This window comes from Paralichthys olivaceus, chromosome 19, assembly GCF_024713975.1.
Source record: "Paralichthys olivaceus isolate ysfri-2021 chromosome 19, ASM2471397v2, whole genome shotgun sequence".
NCBI lineage: Eukaryota > Metazoa > Chordata > Actinopteri > Pleuronectiformes > Paralichthyidae > Paralichthys > Paralichthys olivaceus.
In genome coordinates, this window is record NC_091111.1 from 15,038,091 (window position 1) to 15,060,744 (window position 22,654).

Genomic DNA, 22,654 nt, shown 5'->3' on the forward strand with positions numbered 1-22,654 from the left:
GTTCGCCCTGGATGGTAGACTCCTAGCTAAGGTTACTCATCGCACTATTCCCATTTCCCTTCAGCTCTCCGGAAATCATCACGAAGCAATATCTTTTTACGTTATCCCATCTCCTGTTTCCCCAGTAGTTTTAGGTCTCCCTTGGTTAAAACTTCACAATCCTCACATTGACTGGTCCTCCTCCTCCATCACTAATTGGAGTTTGTTTTGTCATTCCCACTGCCTACACTCCGCCGTTCCTTCCACTCTGACTACCACACCTTCTCCACCCACGCCGGTGGATCTCAGTTTTGTTCCGGCAGAATATCATCACCTCCAGGAAGTATTCAGTAAGGAGTTAGCAGTAGCTCTTCCTCCCCATAGACCTTATGACTGCAGTATTGATCTGCTACCTGGCGCCCCCTTTCCTTCCAGCAAAATGTATAATTTATCTAGACCGGAGAGAGAGGCCATGGAGACCTATATCACAGACTCATTGGCTACAGGACTTATTCGTCCTTCTTCTTCACCATTAGGGGCAGGGTTTTTTTTTGTGGAGAAGAAGGACAAATCACTTCGCCCGTGCATTGATTTTAGGGGCCTCAATGATATCACGGTTAAGAACAAGTATCCCCTCCCACTCATTGACTCAGCCTTCGGTCCCCTGCACAAGGCCACTATATTCTCCAAGTTGGACCTTCGCAACGCTTACCACTTAGTGAGAATTAGAGAGGGGGACGAGTGGAAGACGGGGTTTAACACTCCCCTGGGACACTTTGAGTATTTGGTCATGCCTTTCGGCCTCACTAATGCCCCTGCCGTTTTTCAGACTCTCATAAATGATGTGTTGAGAGATATGCTTAACAGTTTTGTGTTTGTTTACCTTGATGACATTCTGATTTTCTCACGTTCTACCCAGGAGCATATTCAACATGTGAACATTGTACTGAAAAGACTCCTGGAAAACAGACTATATGTCAAAGCGGAGAAATGTATTTTTCATGTGTCCTCTGTGAGCTTCTTGGGATTTATTGTGGAGAAAGGGCAAATCAAGACCGACCCTGCCAAGGTTAAGGCAGTGGCCGAATGGCCCACTCCTACATCAAGGAAGCAACTACAGAGATTTCTCGGGTTTGCCAATTTTTATCGTAGGTTTATCCGAGACTACAGCAGAGTTGCTACACCCCTCACCAGGCTCACATCGGTTAAGGTTCCTTTTGTATGGTCACAGGCAGCCGAGGTGGCGTTCTCCAGACTCAAAGTACTATTTTCCTCTGCTCCTGTATTAATTCACCCGGATCCTGCTCTCCAGTTCATCGTGGAGGTGGATGCTTCCGACTCCGGGGTGGGGGCCGTGCTCTCTCAGCGCACTACCTCGGACCTGAAGCAGCACCCTTGTGCCTTTTTCTCCCGCCAGCTTTCCCCAGCGGAAAAAAACTATGATGTGGGGAACCGGGAGCTGTTGGCGGTCGTCCTGGCCCTGCAGGAATGGAGGCACTGGCTTGAGGGTTCTACTCACCCGTTTATTGTTTGGTCCGACCACAAGAACCTGTCATACCTGCGCACTGCCCGCAGGCTCAACTCGCGCCAGGCTCGGTGGGCGTTGTTCCTCGGGCGGTTCGACTTCACCCTTACCTACCGTCCGGGGTCGAGGAACATAAAGCCCGATGCTCTGTCACGTCAGTTTGCCCCTCCGGTGGAGGACACGTCTGGGAGCACCATACTGCCATCTTCCTGTGTGGTGGGAGCAGCAGGATGGGAGATTGAAGGTGTGGTCCAGGGGGCCCAGAGGGATCAGCCTGTCCCAGAAGGATGTCCACCAAACAGGTTGTTTGTTCCCCCGTCTGTCAGATCTCCAGTCCTTCAGTGGGGACATTCGTCCCAGATCTCCTGTCATCCTGGATGTCGCCGTACCCTGAACCTGCTGCAGCAACGCTTCTGGTGGCCCTCCATGGCGGCAGATACCAAGGCGTTTGTCGCCGCCTGTTCTGTCTGCGCCCGGAGCAAGGCGTCTCATCAGGCTCCTGCGGGATTGCTGCGCCCCCTGCCCATCCCTCACCGCCCTTGGTCGCATATAGCGGTGGACTTCATCACAGGTCTACCCCCCTCTGGAGGGAACACTGTCATCCTGACCGTGGTGGACCGCTTTTCCAAATCAGCTCATTTTATTCCGCTCTCGAAGCTTCCATCCGCCCTCGAGACCGCCAACCTACTGGTCACCCATGTGTTCCGGATACATGGCATCCCCGTGGACATCGTGTCGGACAGGGGGCCACAGTTCTCAGCCAGGACCTGGAAGGCGTTTTGCCAGGCGTTGGGGGCATCGGCCAGCCTATCGTCTGGATACCATCCACAGACCAACGGCCAGACAGAACGGGCCAATCAGGATCTGGGGGCGGCCCTGCGCTGCGTGACAGCACAACACCCGGCTTCCTGGGCCATCCACCTTCCCTGGGTCGAATATGCCCACAACTCCCTGGTCTGCTCTGCCACAGGGATGTCTCCCTTCATGGCCGCCAATGGCTTCCAGCCTCCACTCTTCCCAGCCCAGGAGACTGACGTGGCAGTTCCATCCGTCCAGGCACACCTCCGACGCGCTCGTCGGGTCTGGCGCGAGGCTCGGGCAGCACTCATCCGCACCACCGCCCGCAATCAGCGATTGGCCGATCGACATCGCACCCCCGCTCCTGTGTACCTGCCAGGTCAAAAGGTCTGGTTGTCGTCGCGGGATCTACCCCTCCAGACGGAGTCCCGAAAGTTGACCCCCAGGTACATTGGACCGTATGAGGTCGATCGGGTCATTAACCCATGTGTGGTGAGACTCAAGCTTCCCCCTTCATTAAGGATCCACCCTGCTTTCCACGTCTCTCTCCTCAAGCCGGTGTCCTCTAGCCCTCTAAGCCCTCCGGCCGAGCCCCCTCCACCCACCCTGGTAATAGACAACCATCCGGCCTACACGGTAAGGGCGGTTTTGGATGTACGTCGGCGAGGGCGGGGCTACCAATATCTGGTGGATTGGGTGGGTTATGGGCCGGAGGAACGTCAATGGGTTTCCCGGTCTTTTATTCTTGACCCCACTATCCTCACTGACTTTTACACTCGTTTCCCGGACAAGCCTGGTAGACCGCCAAGAGGCGGTTCTTGAGGGGGGGGTACTGTGGTGATTTCTGTTTGGTGTTTTGTTGTGGTGTCTCTCCCCCTCCCCTTTTCTGTTTTTCTCAGTGCAGGTTGTGTGTGTGGCAAGGGGGCGTGGCTGGTTCCTGGCTGCAGCGACGAGGCGCACCTGATCTCTATCACCTCATCATCCCCTCAATAAAAGCCTGGTCCTGACTCCACTCCTGTGCCAGATTATTCCGTCCCGTCCGGTATCTTCATGTGCTATCGATGTCCTCGACTCCCGTGTTCGTTTTCATGGATTTTCACTAACCCTCGTATCTCCTTCCTTCCACCCAGCCTTTCCGTGCGCCTCGCTGCTCCTCCATTCATCCTCGTCTCACCCTGGATCTTCGAGCCAGCCTGCACCCTGCCACCCCAGCCTGCTCCTGTTTTGTGTTCGTATAAATAAACTCTGTTAAACCGCAAAACCTCCTGTCCGCGTCTGCTTTGGGGTCCAACTCAAGAACTAAGCCTAACAAGTAGCTGTTTGCTGTGAATACATATTTTCATACAAGCACTGGGATACAAACCAGTCCTATAAAAACTTAGCACCTTATTACATATTAATTTTCGTAACTTCACAGCAGATGTTCTCCCTTCAACTGGCCGACATCTGAAAACCTCATTTAATGCTTCAATCAAAGAACGCTGGGCTGTAAAATATACAGACGTCATTAAGCGCGTCTGCTAATTTATAAAACCTGAAATAAAGCAGCGATATAAAAGTACTGAGGCAACACAACCAGAAACACATGTTTACTGAAACCTGGTTGAAGTGGGGCCGACTTTAAACACATGTTTAGATAGGAACCTCCTCACAGAGTCTCTTCACCGAGACCCTGAGTCTTCATTAAATTCTCACCCTGTAATTCTGCAGCAAAACAGTTCGACCTTTATTGGAAGACTCGGTGGATTGTTGAGATTGTTTGGGCTTTTTGAAAGTCCCCAGACTTCTAATAAGGAGCCGATGGAGCCAAAACATAAAAACGTTGTCTCACTAAAAAGAGCCTGTCTGTCTTTGTCTCTCTTTGTCTTTCTCATTTCAATTAGGCCGTAAAAAGTTTGGCAAAAACACAAACCATATTTTCATGATTACTTCTCATAAAGATAGAAATGTCTCTTTCTCTCTCAATCAACAGTCCTTTCTTTTTCCCGCCATGCCACTAAAATCAAGTCTCTCTGCCCTTTCTGGCCATGCAGCACATGTTCCTGGGCTCGTAGAGATCCTCGGCTCTCAGAACAAATTGAGTTTAATGGGGGTGAGGCAGGGTGAGCCGAGGGGAAGGTAAAGAGAGGCCTGTAAAAACAAAGCACATGCTTCTCCATGCAAGTCCCAGTGAGGAGAACCAAAGCGTTACTGCTTCCATGCCATGACATTACTTCTTAGCCCCCAGTGCCACAGTTACATGCTCTGGGTTGAACAGAAACACATAGGCACACAGGAAAACATACATTTTAATATGACTTTTAATGAATGGAAATGTCATTATGTTGAGTTTTCTCTCTCTAGTGCTGCTCTAGACCTTTTCATGAAGGGGGCTGAATGTGAGAATGAAAATGTCCTCGTCAATTTTCCAGAAAATGTCTGACCCAGACAATTTTTGTGGCGTTAAAGACTCTTCAGGAACTGATTTATAGAAAGATTATACACAATTCTTCATCAACGTGTATGTAAACAATTTTGGCAGTTACTACATGGAAACGTTTCACCCGACAGTGACTCATCTTCCTATAGAAAGGGTTAAGATCACGGTCACTGGCAGATACCAGTTGACCCAGTTGGGACGTAAGCGAGCAAACATGCACACCTTTGGCAAAAACACTGACATGAACACACACAGTTGGAATGCACCTCAACACTGGTCTGTTCCTGTATGGTGCAATGTTCTGCTGTGATTAACTGAACTATACATGCAGGTTCCTCTGAGGGCAACACACACTGGATCTCTCTCAGAGGTGCTGCGTCCTTCACCTTGACCCAAGAGATAATGAATTTTCCTGGGTAAGCATGGTTTGCGAAAGGGCAGGAACCCTGCTGAATAAAGCCATTCAAGAAGTCCTCTGGCCACATGTCCATATGTCCACATGTCCCAGACACGGGCAGGAACTGGACACACAACTTTTCTGGATAACACACTGCAAATACCAGACAAATGAAAATACGCTGCACTTAACATAACTACTGTCTCATGTTTATTCCACAAAATTATCATCTTCTAAAAGTTCTTAAATTTACATCTATATCTTCACCATTATTTAAATATTCAAAACGTATTCACTGAAAATGTAATCTTCACCGGAGTCTGTAAGTTGCAATGTCACAAAATTCTGCTCGATGAATGAATCTGGTGAACAACTGTGTTGTTGTGAATTAACAACTGTCCTCTTTACTGTATCTTGATTTTGAAGCCTGTGTTTTGCATCCTCAGGCGTTAAGTTCTCTGAATCCCCCCCTGCCTGTGAACCGTAACCATTATTTTCACCAACTCCCACCTCGATGACCTTTTCAGATCTACCAGGATCCAGAGGACTTAGCTCCACGATCTCACTGGGAGATAAATAACTCCCCACAGATGAGCCTCGTCAAATCCCCTCCATCCAGGACCAGGCCCGGCCAATAACACTGGCATCAGAGAAGCAATAAAACACTGCCTGTTCAAACTTCAGCCCATTTCAAAGAATTGGCCTGGGAGGAAAGGAAAAGTCAGGTTGTTGAAGATGAACTATAACAAGAAGGGCTCTACTGTTTAGAAGCAGAACTGTGGTCAAGTCAACTCATTATGAATGAAGAAAGCAAGAAAGTGAAGAGGCAAGGAAGTAAGAAGTGAGTGGGAATTAAGAAAGTAAGTAGGTAAGAAAGGAAGGAAGAAAGGAAGTAAGGGAGGAGGGAAGGTGGGACGTAAGTAAGGAGCAAAGTAAGTAAATAAGGAATTAAGGAAAAAAGTAAGTGAGGGAGTAAATAGGTAGGTATGTTAGTAAGGCTTGAAGGAAGGAAGTAAAACGGTAAGGAAGCAAGTAGAAAGGAAGGAAGCCACTACTCTAGGAGAGCTGAAACATTTAGGAATGCAAGCTGAGAGAAGAGAGAAGGATAAAAATCAAATCAAGAGAAGAGAAGAAAAGAAGAGGGGCTTGGAAAGGAAAGAGGTCTTTTGCTTGTCTGTGAGAGAACCAGGCCAAAGCTCCGCACCGTGCCAGGTTCCACTCTGACTAGACAAAGTAAATACAAGCATTTAATGAAAAAGAGAAAAAAGGAAGCGAGTAGGTGGCAGAAAGACAGCTCCATGCGGGGGGGGGGGGGGGGGCTATAAGGGAAGATGTGAAGATAAAAGAGCACGAGAACGTCTGACTGTGTTTTTACAACTGAGCAGTCGGCCCTTATCTGACGGCCGGACACAGATTTACACAGATTACCACAGCATTGTCTAACATGATGTCACATCTGTGTGTGTGTGGGGGGACGGAACGGGTGCAAAAAGAAAGAGACGTTCCTTCATCTCGCTCACTAATCATTTTTACTCAATCTCTCCGTCCATCTCCACATCCAGAGTTTCTGCTCTGGAATAATAAAACAAGAGCAAGTTAACATCCGGCTATAATCGAAACACCGAAGCAGGAACGCGGGCTCATTCCTGCGCCGCTGTCAGTCCCCAGCCTGTCCTCTCTTCTCGTAACCAAAACCACACACTAATTCATAAATTACAAACAAAGAGTCCCTTGTGGTTTGGGAGGGACCGGGCCCGGCGCTGCAAACTGGCGCTTCATAGGGGGAGCGGCTACACACGTCAATTGGAGAGAAGGGGGGGGGGGGGGAAAGCTGGTCGATGGGCAGAGAGGTGTGGATGCTCAAAAACAAGCTCCCACATTTACAGTCTCACAAACAGGCGCACTGTAAACACATTGGCCACAGAGAGGAAAACACACACACACACATCGACACACAGCGTTTGGAAGCCAGCGAAACAATTTTGTCACTTTCGGAGCCGGGGAACTGACTGCGCCATTGTCTGAGCTGCTCACTGGGTTTTAGGTCCTGTTTACGAGGGGTGACGTGTGTTTGGGTGCGACGCTGAAAGTGAAGCCTGCGGTGTGCGTTGTGCTCAATGCCAAGCTTCTTTAATAAACACTACACGTGCGGCATTTGGAGTGTGTGAACGATCTGCTCGAATGGCAGCGGAGCACATGCCTCCTCCCGACAGTCCCTTTAAATTCAATCTACTTACACACCTCAGATATCAGTCTCCTAAATGTGTCTGATTGTTTTATAAAGATCAATGATTCTCTGGGAAAACGGGGACATTAAATACCTGGATCCGCCCCTAGATCCGAATCCCGCCAGAATTTAGAGGATTCTTCCCCTGATCCATCCTTCCACAACGTTTTGAGGAAATCCAACCAATAAACCAACCAGACAACCAATGGACAGGGGTGAAAACATAACCTCCTTGGGCTGAGGTAAAACAAAAATCCCTTAAAAGCATCACACACATAAGAAATGAGAATGACTGCTGGTATTCAAGGTGCCAGTGTTGACAGGGTGTTGTCAGGCCTCGCTTTAGTCGTGCGCTTCATCGCCTCGTGCATCCAAGTGATCTCATCTGTCAACACATGAAGCCGACAGCTCCCCGTCAGGAGTCTAATCCAGTCAGTCAACCTGGCAAATCTCCCTCTCGGCTCCCGAACACTTGTTTCCTCCCGTTTCACAGGAATTCCACAATGCACGGACGCAAACTCACGGCAAGTTTTTAACGCTCACATGTTCTCTCACATCCTCAACGCTAAGACAGAGAGAACATTCCTAAGGGCAACGCAGAAGGTGAGGGATTGAAACAGGGGGATCCTCGGATGACACAGAAACAATCACAGCTTCAGCACAAGCTCAGATATCTTACACATTTAAAAGCTCAGACAGAAAACAAGGTGACACTTACACACACATTGCTGAATGGAAACTCCTCCAGGGTCCAGGCAGAAACTTTCTCTGAAGAGCGTGTGTTTGTGTGTGTGTGTGTGTGTGTGTGTGTGCGGCTGTCTGCCTTGTCAAACACCCCCCACCACCACCTCCTCCTCTTCTCCGTCCCGCCAGGAGAGTTAGGACCAGCTTTGCCGTAAAAACAAGCGCTCACGTGAATAGTCCACAGCAGGTCCGACCAGAGAGAGAGAGAGAGAGAGAGAGAGAGGAGAGAGAGAGCACGGCCCAAAAAAGGAAAAAGCAACGAGGGAGAGAGCAAAAAAAAAAAAACAGATACCCCCTTTAAGAAGGTATGCTCCTTTATGGTAACGCCCACTTTTCTTTAAAAGCCAGATGGAGTATGAAGAGAGAGAGTTCCTCCTCTTTTCTTCTTCTTATCCGGAGAGACTAACGATTGAGGGCTCTTCTAATGCCTCCTTTCTTTTTTAGTTTTCCCTTCCTTCCTGCGTTCAGGGAGAGAGAGAAAGTTAAACCTGGCTTTAGACAACTGGAATGTGACAGCAGGAGAGAGAGAGAACACACACACACACACACAGAGAGAGAGAGAGAGAGAGAGAGAGAGCGCGCAAGAGAGAGGGGATGAGGGAGGGAGGGAGGGAGAGAGTGTGTGTGTGTAGAGAGAGGGAGAGAGAGAGAGAGAAGTGGTACATGTAGTGTCCACCTCCACAGCTCAGTGCTGTGTGAGTGAGCAGTCAAAGAGAGGTGGAGAGGGAGGGAAGGAGCAGGCAGGAGGAGGAGGAGGCTGTGGGTGTGTGCATGAGTGAGTAAGACACACACACACACACACACACACACGAAGAGTGAGAGAGATGAAAAAAGTTCATGTGCAGCTCCAGGAGACGACCAGAGAGCTTTGCTGCTCCGGGCTGCGTCTGAACCAAGTGTGTGAGGTTTTAAATATTGTTATTGCGTTGATGTGCTCTGCTTCACACGACTTCTACTGCACTTCTGTCCTGGAGGAGGAATCCCTCACTTCCGACTCTCTGTGAGGTTTCTGCAGTTTCTGCCCCTTTGCCCTCTTGTAGGTTTTCCTCACGTGATCACGCCATAGAGAAAGAAATTCATTGATTGTCTCTCCTCTCTCCCCTCTTCTCTCCCCTCTCCCTCACTGTCTCTTGCATTCACTTGATTCACTTTCATTTGTCAGGTATATGATGCAGCAATATAAAACAATAAAAGGCTGAATCCACATCACTCCACCCTGGCTTATACTTGAGTCTTCTGTACAAATGTTCATCTCTTGCAGTTTTGAAATTAGATCAACCACTTGGGAAATGTTTGTATTCGCACTGACTTGATCCTCATGTCAGGAAAGACGTTCACGTAACAAAGTCAGATTTTATGTTATGTTTGCGGAAAATGTTTTTTGGTTTGTACATATGTAAATAAAGTCCTGAGAAAGAAAAGGTTTCATTTTGTGTGTAACTGACTGAACCTACAATTACCCATAACTCTCCTCTCAGCACAGATCTATAGATCTGAGGAGACATTTAAATTCGTCTTTGCAGAAGAACAAATTCCAGTTTAAGACGCCTTGGGAATTTCTCTCTTTGACTCCCACCCCCCCGACTGTCCCTCACACACACACAAATTCTGCGCTCTCCATTTCCCTCTCTCTCTCCTTCCGAGTCCACCGCAGGAGGGAAAAATGAAACCAGCCACAGACTGGAAAGCATTAGTACCAACCCCCCCCCCCCCCCCCCCCCACGCTTGGCACACAAACGATGAAAACGATGGATTGCACGATTAAGAGCGGAGAGCTTTTTTTTTTGTTTTTCGGTCATGCACACAGCGCGACATGAAAACAGTAGTGTGCGCAGTTTACAAGTGTGTGAAGCCGAAAAAGTTGGCAAAGCAGGTTCTCGTCCAGAGCTCTGCTCATTTTGCAGTTTCCAGCCCAACAAAGAGGCAGTGGCTCATTTGGGGGGAACGGGCCAAGCAAAAATGAGGGGAGATGTTTGTGCGTTCAGTCTGTCCGTGGACCATTTGTTCTTGTTTTAAGGAGGTTTGTACTCATGTACACATGCATTTGTGTTGGCTTCACTACATGCTCCTATTATCTGACATTTCTAAAGCAGACACACAGCCCAAAGCCAAATGCAGAACATTCCTCTGCTCTGGAAAGTGCTTCCTATTTTGGGGGCTGGACTGGATACAGGGACGCAAGTGGGCTTTGAGCAGCGGCAGTGGAGCGGCAGACCCCAAAATGATCATCAGACTGGCAGGCCCCCTCCCAGACACACACCATAATAAGTGCTGAGACCTACGACCTTAATAACATGACGCACAGGCCACGTCTCGGACTAAGGGGTCAGTATCGAGTCAAACAGGATGGAAGATTGATTGAATTTCCACAATATCATGAGACTGTCCTCACAACGGAGATAAAGTCTTGTGTGGATGTTATTTAAGCATTTCAGGATAACACACTTAGCTGAGTACAACAATGGCTTCATCCATCTACTTCCTCAATCGCCCTATTGATCAGATTATCTCTGCTTATCTTAAGCTTTTGTTAGCAGGTGATGATGCTCATTCAGAATTCAGTTAATCACACTCAGCGCTCATTGATGCTATCATGCTTATCCAGTCACCTGGGTTTATCAGTGCAGGCCTCTCGTGTTGCTTCCCCGTCATGTTTACTGAGTATTCTGATAAATCAAAACATCTGGTCAGGACCTCATTTTTAAGGTTATTCCAACACCACGTGAACATATGGCTCCAGTATACATGACAGGACAAAAAAAGAGGCAGCAGAGACAGGGAGATTGAACCAACTGTGCAACGTGAGAGAGAAAGATTGGACTTGATGTACAGAGAAGGTGTGTGAAACATGTGAGGGGAGAGAGGGCGAGGGAAAGTCGGAGAAGCTGTGAGAACTTAAAAGGGAATGTAACACCTTGTTTTTTTCCAAATCCACTTTGTTCAAGATTTATTTTAATCTGATTAAAGGTCTTACAGACTTTCCCCCCGAGGGCCAGTGATCACATCGGCTGGGTATTAAACGAGATTTGTGATGTGTGACCACACCACATAAAACTGAGCGTGGACGTGTCCGAGGGAGGGAAAACCAGCCGAGCGAGGCCGTGATTTCACCTGATTCTCTTCGCTTGTTGGCGCCCGTGTGAACCAGCCTTGCCGGCAAATGCACGATGATGCTACTCGATGATGCACGGTGCAGCGGAGGCCGACTGAACATGCAAAGCACATACCCACAACCACTCGCATCAGCAAATCTCCATAGCAACAGTGTGTCAGTGCCAAATACTCCATCTTATCTTCCAGAGAACACGCCCTAAGTGGGTTTCACTAACTTCCAGGACCAAAGGACAGAAACGCTTTTGTCCAATAATGAGTCTTTAACGGTGCGTTGAAGGTACAAGAGCAGAGATGATGTTATACCAACCACACTCAACACCTTTTATGGGCATTGGCCGAACCAACTAAAACCACTATTACTGCAGCACCCCGACACACGCAGGCCAGTCGAGGTCACGTGCAGTGTGTTTTCTCGCAGCAGTGTTCCTGAGAGTGCCAGCTGCGCCTGTTTTCCAGGGTTTCTGCAGAGTCAGGCTTGTGTTACGAGGCAAGGGAGCATTCAGAGGATCCGTTTTATTCCTTTCTGTGTACAAGTCCAAGGCTGTTTCTTAACACACCTTCTGCCAGGTTCTTGGTTTGTTTTACCCCAATAAAATACTTAATTGGCAGGGTCGCAACCATATACTGTATAATGATGCAGTAAGAGCCAACACTCCGACATAACCACTTAAGTATTCAAAGGTTAAGTTATGTAATTTCTTAAGTGTGATACTGGCCTGGTGAAAAAAACAAAACAACACCCCTCAATCTGGCAGTGCCACAAATATACATTTTTTAAAAAAGGAGAAGCTCATTTTCAGTTCATAATTTTAATAATAATAGTGTTATTATATATATAAATATTTAAAATATTTACGCACATTGTCAGACAGATGTAAAATGCTCCGTCTAAAGGCTCATTTATTTTACATATTAAAAGAGTCTTTGACATGGTTTCAAGCGATTAAATTATATGATCTTAACACAGTTTGAATGTGTTACTGCAGAGACCTGAAGAGATCTGATCAGAGCCCAAACAGATTTAAATGGTTTAGATAGAGATTAAGAATGCAAACTTTCCTTTTCCAAACAGTTTGAAATTACTGCACAGAAAACTGACACATGTTGTGCTTGTTTACAAACCACTGGGACTACGTTTGCACCATTAACTGCAGAGTGCATGTGTGTGTTTTCCTGCAGCTATAGGATGAGCTTCAGTGGGGGAATGGTGGGGCCCAGCAGCAGCGACCGCCCGCCCGCCTCCCTGCCTGCCTGCCTGGCTGGACTGCAGCTCCACACAACCGGGCCAAAGTAAACATCTTCCCCACAGTCTCCTCTGCTGACATGACATGATTGTGCGCTGTGGAGCCGGAGGAGTGCGCGGCTCGCAGCGGTCACATGCGTACCTCAAGTATCTTCGTGCATGCATACATTCATGCATGTGTGTGTCCTTGCGTATGTCTGCACAACCAATTGGGACAATTTGAGCCCTCAAGCTTCTGAATTACATCTTTATCTTTCTCTATTTTCCCCTGTTACATCTAAATCACCCCCCCTGAGCAGCGAGCGGGCAGCCACAGTCTCCACTGCTCGGATGGTGTCCATTAAAAACACCAGGAGCACAGAGTGGTGACCACACCTCTGCCAGATCCCACAGTTTAATCCCTGCAGGGAAGCTTTGACCAAAATGAACCAAACCGGCAGCTTTTATCCGCAAACCCCCACATTTTATTTGCCCAACTAAAAGGAAATAGATGGTGGAAACAGCAATTAGTGAAAACCTAACAAGAAAATATAACTTTCCCCTACAGTCGACAATAAAGGAACAATATCCCTCCTAAGAGACTTTAACACAAATGGATATTAATGATTTAAATCAATTATTATTACCAAACAATGATCTGATTCTTTTTAAGTGTTATATTTTGTTGCATTGCTGTAAACTTTTAAACATTTCATGCAGCACCTTTTAAATATAAATGTGTGAATATTGGTGTATATATTATTTTGCATTTGTATTTGTATGTGCATGTATATATGTATAATGTTTTTTTCTTAAATGTGTTGTCTTTTACCTGGTTCTGGATTTTTTCAATATTCCAGGTTAATTTGATGTGAAACTCGATATTTAATTTAAAGTCCTCGCTGCTAAAATGTATTTTAACGTCTCTTTCTGCTCCGTGGAGAAAGATTGTGTGACTGACTCAAATGCTCCAGAATCGCAAACAAACGAACTAAGATCTTCCAATTTAATACTAATAATGGTCCAACTAGTGGAAAATAAGTTGTGCTGCTTCTTTTACGCATCCAATACAAAATCCATAGTAGAGGCTGTGGACACGTATGAAAACACAAAATGGTCTCATTAAGTTTTTGGGGATCTTTTTTCCATTTTGAGGTTTCAACCCCAGGGTTGGAAATGCTTGAGTTGCCAATTCCATCAAGCCCCCTCCCTTACCTGCCCTGGATCCCATGTTAACCACCTAAGTGCCACAATTAATCCATTTCCTCTGCAGCAATTAGACCTGTTCATTAGGTTTTCCATGACCTTTTATCCCCCCAAGAGAGTCTGGTGTTGCGTGGTTCAAAAGAGGCTGTGTGGCTCGTTCAGGGTGATACATTACACAACCGTGAAGACTTGGAGGGACATTTAGGAGATGGAGGCCTCCTCGTCTTCATACTGAGCTTTAAAACTTCTCAAGAGTGGGGGGGTTAGAGTTGGGAAAGGAGGCCTTAACATGGGACTGACACAAGAAGGAGAAAGGGACGGAAAGTTTTTCTTTTTCTGGATATGATCTGTTCATCGTGGATATCCATAAATCATAGTTATCACCGTCCTTCAAGGAACAAAGATGCACACACATGCAGAAGCAGGATGTCCTCAGGCTGTTTCTCTTTGCTCACCAGGCAGAGGAAGGATGTTGACAAATAAAAAATAAAAAGATGTTATAAGGCTGCAGGCCTCAGACGTAGAAATAAGACCTTTCCGGCAACTTTTATACCAGCACATCACAAAAATAGACACACTGGGCACAAACATCAGAACCTAAAGTTGTGTATCTGTTGCAAAGAGTTTTCCATCCCAGCTTCAAAAGACGGAGGTCAAACTGGACAAAACAAAACATTACGAAAAAAAGAAACTTCAAAGCCGCCACATTGGAACCTTGCTTTTTGAAGAAATTGCCCCCGAGCAGGCTCATTCATCAACCTCCAGCAGTCGCACTGGGGCGTAAATATTTCCATGTTAGGCTGTGAATAATGTGCGAGTCAGAACACACTGCTACCAGTTTATTTTATACGTTAATCTCCTTCAAATAATGAAAGGTGAAATATTTAGAGCTGTGGTTAATCTGCAGTGCGACTCCTGGAGATGTTTCAGCTTTTTCTGACAAATAAACAAACCATGGGGACTTCCTGCAGGGGGGAGTGGGTTTAAATGAAGCTTGACAGTGGTGGCTGTGGGAAGTGTGTGTGTGTGTGTGTGTGTGTGTGTGTGTGTGTGTGCTCTGCTGTGAGACTGATGGCAGGTTTCAGACCATTTGCTGCTGTGTTATTGCTGAGAAACACGTCCACCCCGGAGGCTGTGTGAGGAAGAAGCTGGAGCTCAGTGGGTTGATGGCTTTATAAATCATGGGCAAGCTGGGACCAATGCGTGTGCACGTGCATGAGTGTGTGTGTGTGTGCACCCAAAAACCAACTTATAAACACACGCTCGACACTTATTCATGCAGATATATAGACTTATAAAACAGTTTCCTAATTATTCTATTCTTGGCAGTCTGCAGCAGCCACTGAAATAGCACCTAGGTCATCAGAGGAAAAGAACGATTTAAAGTAGGTTAACACTTCTGTGAAAGGAGCTCACACAGCGACTTCATCTCATGATCTTTTCAAAAGAAACAAAGTCAGTATATCTTTAAAACTCTATAGACTTTATCCGATTATCAGAAAAAAGACTTTTTGCGGATTAGGAGTTTGTTTATCAAATCATTTGTGCTTATTCACTTATTTATTCACTTTCCATCAAAACGTAATCTCAGGTTTTAAGGTTTTTGTGGCATCAATCACTTTGCGTAAGTAGACGTCACTATTTTGAGCTGAAACAAAACATTGTACAGACCACCACACACACACACACACACACACACGGATATGCATGCCAACGCTACCAATCATGTGCAGACAGACATCCTCCGCTCTCTATTCCGACACAAATGGGGTCAATTCTACACACACTCAACCACCAATGAAAGAGGATCCCCCAAAATTACCACTTTGCTGGAGCCTGGAGCAAACCAGTGACTTCATGTCTACAGCAACGAGACTGATTTACTCACATCCACCCCCTTCTAAACTCTGACCACAGCACAGAAAACCCACCTACTACCCCCTGAGAGCACACACACACACACACACGCGCGCGCCCCTCGCCTCTATCTGTTAAACGTTTACACCATTCCACATCCTTCCCTTTTTTCTCTGCTGCCCCTTCCTCTAAAAAACACGTTCGCCGACCCACCTCAGCACCCGAGCTGTTAGGAGAGTACGTTGTGTTATCAGCGGTAGATAACGGGAGGTCAGACAGAGACTCAGAGCCAAACGACTCCGTAAACACAGCCGAGCAGTCTGTGTGTTATTGTCTGCACTGGCCGATGGTTACCGAGATAAAGGATGGACGGATTCAACAATCACACAGCGTGCGGACACAAAAGACGTAGAATCAATTGACGGTGATAAGAACTTCATATTAATCACCAGTGTGTTTACTCCACAAGCTCTGAGAGGAGCTGTAGACGGACAATGGGAATTACACCGACATCGCCACGGAGAATTTTACAGTCCTTCGAGAAACACAGCAATAATTTTAAGGCCCAGCGTAGAAACCCACAAATATTAAATCCATTCCTAGAAATCATGACATGTAAGTGCCAAACATAAGATTCCTCTTGGTTCCGATCTGGGATTGTTTTGCCACTGATTCTGGTGGGTTTGAGACGCTTCAGTCCACAGTGTTGATAGATCAATTCCTGGTGCTGGAGGTGACTGGAGCGTGAGCGTGTGTGTGTGTGTCTCCAAGCTTGAGGTTAATGAATTACAGGCTTGACAGTTCAGGATTATCCCAGGGGTGGGAAACAGATAAAAAGGAAGATAATCATTCCCCCTCATCTGCACAGACATAAAAGCCAAAACAGAAAATGCAATGCCAGATTTTTTTAAACTTCTTTCTGAGGTTGGAAAACAAGTTTTTAAGCTTTGAACTTGGCTTCTGTTGCTCCCTCCTCACTAAAGAAAACGACCTAATCGTCAGAAAACAAACACTGCATTCTTTCAGAAACCTTTCAGAGTCTCAAAGGTGATTTTAAAGTTGTGTCGCTTGATAAAATACTTGGAAAAAATAAAGATTGCCCCAGGCCATTTCCACTGGGGGGGGGTAACTGCATTGGAGTTAGTGGTAAAAGTTGAAATAGTTTTAAATTAGCCTGAGTTAAAACATCATAGACTGAAGCCTGAGGTCGAGTTGATCAGTGAGTGAACACCGCCCCCTGGTGGAAGAGAAAATGAAGCCCCCAGTAAAAGGTGCGTTGGGCACTCACCACAGGTGTAGATGACGCTGAGGTACTTCCTGGTGCCAGAGTAACACGGATCTCCAAAGTCTCTGGTGGAGGCTCGGACCAGGCAGCTCTTCTTACCCTGACAGCGAGCGGTGACGACCTGCAGAGCCACAGACGACTGGCAGTCTGACGGAGAGACGGAGAAGGAGGAGATCAATTCTGACTGGCTAAAACAAATCCCTTTATATCCTCAAACATTTCATAATGGAGGGGTCACAGTTGTTCTTAAAATATCTGTGCTGGTCACACGTAAACTAATTTCTTATAGGAAGATTGTGGAAAAGTGTAAAATGGTTCCAATTAAAGAGAAAATTCACCTTATTTGTAAATCAATTACAATTCATGAGCAAATGAAATTAAAGTAAATCTAAATAATTTGCGTGAACATTAATCAAGATATTGTGAATGTTCATATTACAGGTCATTCTCTTGCTGCCTGTTGAGTGTTTGATGGACAAGCAGCACTTCAGGCACAATAACAGTACATGAGTCTCTGTCAGCTACAACAGCGATGGACTCACACACACACACTCACCTACTTGCACACACATGCGCTGCAGACAGTAAAGGACCATCTCTCACACACAAAGGTTTTCTCAGCTCCCACGCTGGAGCCTCTATCCACAACAGACCCTCACAGAGGAACCTCACTGGGGCCTCACATTGTCTAAAGAGATACCTGATCCAGCGTGTGTGTGTGTTTGTGGAAGTGTGTGTGGGTGTGTGTGAGTGTCTGTGTATAGAGACCAGACGGAGTAATGGATGGGACTCATACATCATCACTAAGCACCCGGCAGCTCCTGCAGATCTTTGAGGATGGACAGATGAGGCTCTTTTCTTTCCTTTTTCCGCTCTGACTTCCTAATTCTACACCCACATTTAAATAAAACACCCCTTTAAAGTGGCCTGCAAATTTGGTGTCCTCGTTAATTGATTGGTCTTGAAATGATCGCACTAGAGTGGGGGGAGAAAGTCGTTTTACACATTTCCAGAATCCAACAGAACATCTTCAGATTGCTTGTTTTATCAAACAAATTATTGAATATTGAATTAATGAAATAATTCATTTGCAAAATCATTGTTGTTAACATTTCTAACAATCAGTTCAGTTCTCTTAAAGACAGTAACATGCAAGCTGAGGGCATAAATCTTTATTCAGACAGTAACTGGGCTGCATGACTATAGTTGAAATAATGATCACAAAAATATAAAATATGTGATTCTTCCTTTTATGAAAACTAGATCTGAAAACATTAAACTAAATTCAAACAGTGCGCACCAGTGGCATCTGTATTCTACCCCATGTTCCACGTCATGAACTGAAGTGATGCTACAGATGGAGGTGTGAGAGGCACTAACTAAGTTGGACGACCCTCCCCCTGGGTTTTGTGGGAAAGGGAATGGGTCTGGGTTCCACATGAATTCCTCCAAGGCCCCTGTATAGTCCATCTAACTCCTAAAAACAACACTAGGAGATGAGCCTTTGAAAGTGGACACTGGGGTCTCGCACCGTCTGCCCCGGTGGGCCCCAAAGAGAGATCAAGAAAGAAAAGGTAAAGAGAACAGGCTCAGCTCACACGTCAACGGGCCGCAACAAATTATGGCACAGGTCAAAGGGTAAATGTCGCAGTCAGGAAGTGAAAGACGGTAATCAAGTGGTCGTGGACACTGTCAACACTGGAATTTCTTGAAATGGTCCAGAACTGTGTGACCCTGCCTCAGAGAGAAAACACCAGGTCCAGCTCGTGTGTGACTCTGTAAAAATGTGAACCCAAATCAATCAATCAATCATTTGGATGATGTTCAAAGGGGCAGCCGGACATTTCCCAGCAGGAGACGACAGACTGGAATTCCCCACCACAATCAAATGAGGTGGAAGACGGCGGCACCGGGGAGTCAGACACCTCGGAGGTTAAGTGACTGAGCTGCTATCATCATCTGCAATAAAAGGTCAGTCTCAGTGAAAGAGTCAGAATTCATTCTTATGTTGATGAGTTCTGGCTTTTTATACTCTGAGACAAGGACCTATGGGTGTAACTGCCAATTCGAAATGAATAAAAAGCAATATTTCTTTATCACTGACCACTTGATGCTGTTAAAAGTATTTGCAACAATTGGGATTTTGGACTTTTAGGGTAATCTGCTAAACAAAGATCTGGTGAAAGTTTAATAATATAGAGATCCTGCATTTATCTCGATTTGTACCCTGCAGCAAAGTGGTCTCTTAGTCTCCCCGGTGTGCTTTAATGTGTTCTCCGTCTTTCCTTCCCTTCCCAGAGGGCTCAGTCGAGCCGCTGTGCCACACAGAAAACTTTCCTCCCCACTGACAGACAGGCCCCCATTAGCTGCTGCTTTGATTACTGGCTGTGGGTGATTACTTGAGCAGGAGGCCCACAGTGGAACGGGTGGGGCTGGAGACAGATAGAGACTTCTAGAGACAAGAGGATGGAGACACACACACCCACACACACACACACACACACACACACACACACACACACACACACACACACACACACATTTATTCTTTGTCCACTAGCCTTCTAACCACACACACACACACACACATGCGCACACAGGACATATTTTTGTAGTTTAAAAGAGCATTCCTCGGGATCTGACCTTCTCTGGCTCTCATTAACGGCTTTAACACAGACAGGCAAGCATAGAGCCTCTCTCACACACACACACACACACACACACACACACACACACACACACACACACACAGGGCGAGGGGAATAGGCATGAATAACCCCAGTTACCTCTAACCTTTACCCTCGACCAACTCCAAGCCCGTGCACCAAACCCTCCTATCCGCTACACACCCAACAAGGACAGGCCTGTGGTGCATAAGAGGAGGGCCACAGTCAAGACAAGCAACGAGCGAGGGAAGGGAGGAGCTTCCTGCGGCAAACATGCGACATAGAGGTCAGATACAGAGAGCCACAAAAAATAGGGCATGTACGTATCTCTTAAATGACTCATAGTTGATTGCTCACCCCCTAGTGTATTGTCATTGTGTTAGAGTGGTGATATGCTGGCACCTCGACATGGCTCAACAACTTTGGTCAGTCATCCGTCGTACATTCTGCTCGCTTCAATGACCATCGGCCTCAGATTGTGCCTTCTCAGTAAACATGCTGGTTTTCCCACCTCTGCAGAATTATCTACAAAAATCCACACTAATGTGTGAAACAGTGGCTCACTTAACTGATACTGTCCATTGCTGCAGATCCTCTTTACAGCCTCTGTCTGAAACACTTGGTTTTAGCTCCGGTCTCTTTAATAGCTCCTGATAAACCTTTGGTTCACCTAATATAGGAGTGATCATCCCCACCCCCAAATTTAACCCCAGGTTTGTGTTGTGGGTGCACTACATGTTGACAGACTTAAAGACTGCCTTGCACAACTTTATAGGGCAGTGCTTGTGTGTGTGTGTGTCCCACACACATAAAAACACACCTCTGAGCATGTAAACACATTCTGATACACAAACAGTCCCACACACATGCACAAAGAGTGTATCCACAGCAACCTTTCCCCAGAAATTCTCCATAACAATCCTCCTGGTTTTCCACCCACGCATAAACACCTTTCCTGGAATTTCCAAAACAATGGGCGGACAAACTTTTCAAAAGCACTCATCTCCTCATCTCATCTTCTCCTCTGACTCACCTGCCATACATATAATTTGATAGGGAGGCTTAAGTCATTGTTGTGGGATTGAAAGTCTTTGTATAATATAAAGGTGACTTTTAAAGAGGGGGGGTTTAAAGGACCTGCACACGGCAGGGGCTTTCTGTGAAATCCATTAAAGAATTTGACACTCACATTTACTGTAAACGGTCTATTCAACAGGATCAACACAGAGGATTCAAGATTTAAAGTATGTTTCAAGTTATTCCCTCTGTTGAAGTGTCACAACACCCCTGCACAGAAACATGCGTGCACACATGTACATGAGCATGCAAGAGAGTTTCCCTCAGCTGTGTTTGTAAGGTGATAGCAGGTTATTCCCAGAGTCAGAAGCACTTTGCATGAAAACAGTCGACCCCACTCACGTGTTACCAGTGGCTATGTTTTACTTCAGATATTAGAACAACACATCTGATTGGAAATCAACAAAAGCTTGAATTAATCTGCTGTCATGATAAGCAGTGTGAAGTTCTTGGGACATACTTGGGCAAACTTTTAGAAATGTTTTGGAGAAGTTACCATCTACCGTTCACTGACTGAAATCTCCTTCAAAAGAGAGTTCAACACCCATAACCATAAGTCAGAGACATCACTGACATCCTGCTATTTATCTGCTCGCCGTGCATCGCAGCCGAGTAGCAGTGCAGATAGAGTTACAGCGGAGCAGCTCGAACCCTAACAACTGGAACAGGCTTCCGACAGCCAAGTGTTAAATTTGACCTGCAGCTGTGCATGCCCAGCTTTTTAAAAACTACTGTGATCATCCAACCAGCCCGAGCTTATAGTTAGAAAACATCTTACTGAGGGCATTCGTCTGAAGCGCATGCTCAAAAGTGAAAACGCAAAAAATAAAAAATGCAGTCTGGGACCCTGCATGCCAAGCATGGGGGGCTATTTAGATGTCAAGAGGTGTGTGTGTGATGGTAATGGGGCAGATGAGAGAGGAGGGCTGAACAGGCCCCTTTGCTTTGAGGATTCTCTATCGCCGCCAAGACCTGTCCGACTCCACCACTCCCACCCCACAACCAAGGAACAGGCGACATCAAAGGTCTTGATGTGCACATGCCTGTGTGTGCACTTGTTTTTGTGTGTTGCACTTTTCCACGGCTTTTGGATTCAGCGAGGCAGCTGATATCTGCTCTCCATTCACCAGGCTACCGAAGCAGGCCTACCTCCAGAGGAGGAGAAGAATATGAGACAATTTTTCAAGTGTCTAAAAGCAATAAGACCTGTGTTTTATACTTTGTTGACCTGTGCCCTTAAATTAAAGTAACAATATTATAATTAAAAAAATGTTTCTGACATTGTTAAACTAGAGACATTTTATTTTGCCTTTGGGGCTTTGCTTCTCTCTGCAATAACGTCTGGTGCAAACAACATGTGATGGAGGGAAACACTGCTCACCAGGTAGTCAGTTAACCACTGGGCTGTTTTTCCTTCCACTGTTTGTACTGGTCGCTCGTAATGGATCACGATTATGCATTGCCATTTGCTGCACACTCTGTGGCCGAAGTTGCCCAAGCGCAAACACAAAGGGAACAGAAAGTCCCAAGAAGATTATAGGACAAGAAATTGTGGTGAAGACTCCCATGATCCCTAGCTGCTTCACGACGTACTCGTATTTTGTTATTATTTTGATTGAGAGCAGCCTAAGATACATACTGTATGTTTAAAGTGTTTAGTGGACTACCCGCTCTACCTCCTGAGCCACACTTGCCTCTATGGCTCACTACAGTTGACTCAGAGAAAAAAACATCCACCACTGTTTGGCAGGTGGCAATTGTTACACTACAATCTTAGTCTTTGGATGAAACAGAACATGTAAGGTGATTCTTTGTAGAGTAAACAGTGTACCAGTAAATCCCTGCTGCTGCCGCGCACACTGCAATCTCTCTCCACCCAGAGTTCACCTGGACAGGTGCACCCAGCTCTGTGCGTTCAGGCGTTGATCTCACACCTCAGGCAGCGATCAGCTTGCCAGGGTGGTGCAGTTGAGGAGATTACTAGAACCTTGGCCCATTCAAACACATGTTTAAATGGACGTAAAATCCAAATGGGCTCTTAACAAACGTGTGCGTAACGCGACTGCCAAAGCCCGAGATTATTCAGACTCAAGGAATCACAAATCCACACACACACACACACACACATTAGGTAAAGC

The 22,654-nt window shown here is 46.2% G+C and overlaps 1 protein-coding gene across 2 annotated transcripts in view; it reads right to left on the reverse strand.

The window, feature by feature from the left end:
• The window catches only part of LOC109635938 (protein eva-1 homolog C), a 213,771-nt gene that overhangs the window by 22,918 nt on the left and 168,199 nt on the right, over positions 1 to 22,654 (reverse strand). For both annotated transcript variants that reach the window (XM_069515164.1, XM_020097421.2), the window contains one exon: positions 16,777 to 16,920. In XM_069515164.1, the coding sequence (XP_069371265.1) occupies positions 16,777 to 16,920 (144 nt within the window). The remainder of the gene's footprint in view (positions 1 to 16,776; positions 16,921 to 22,654) is intronic.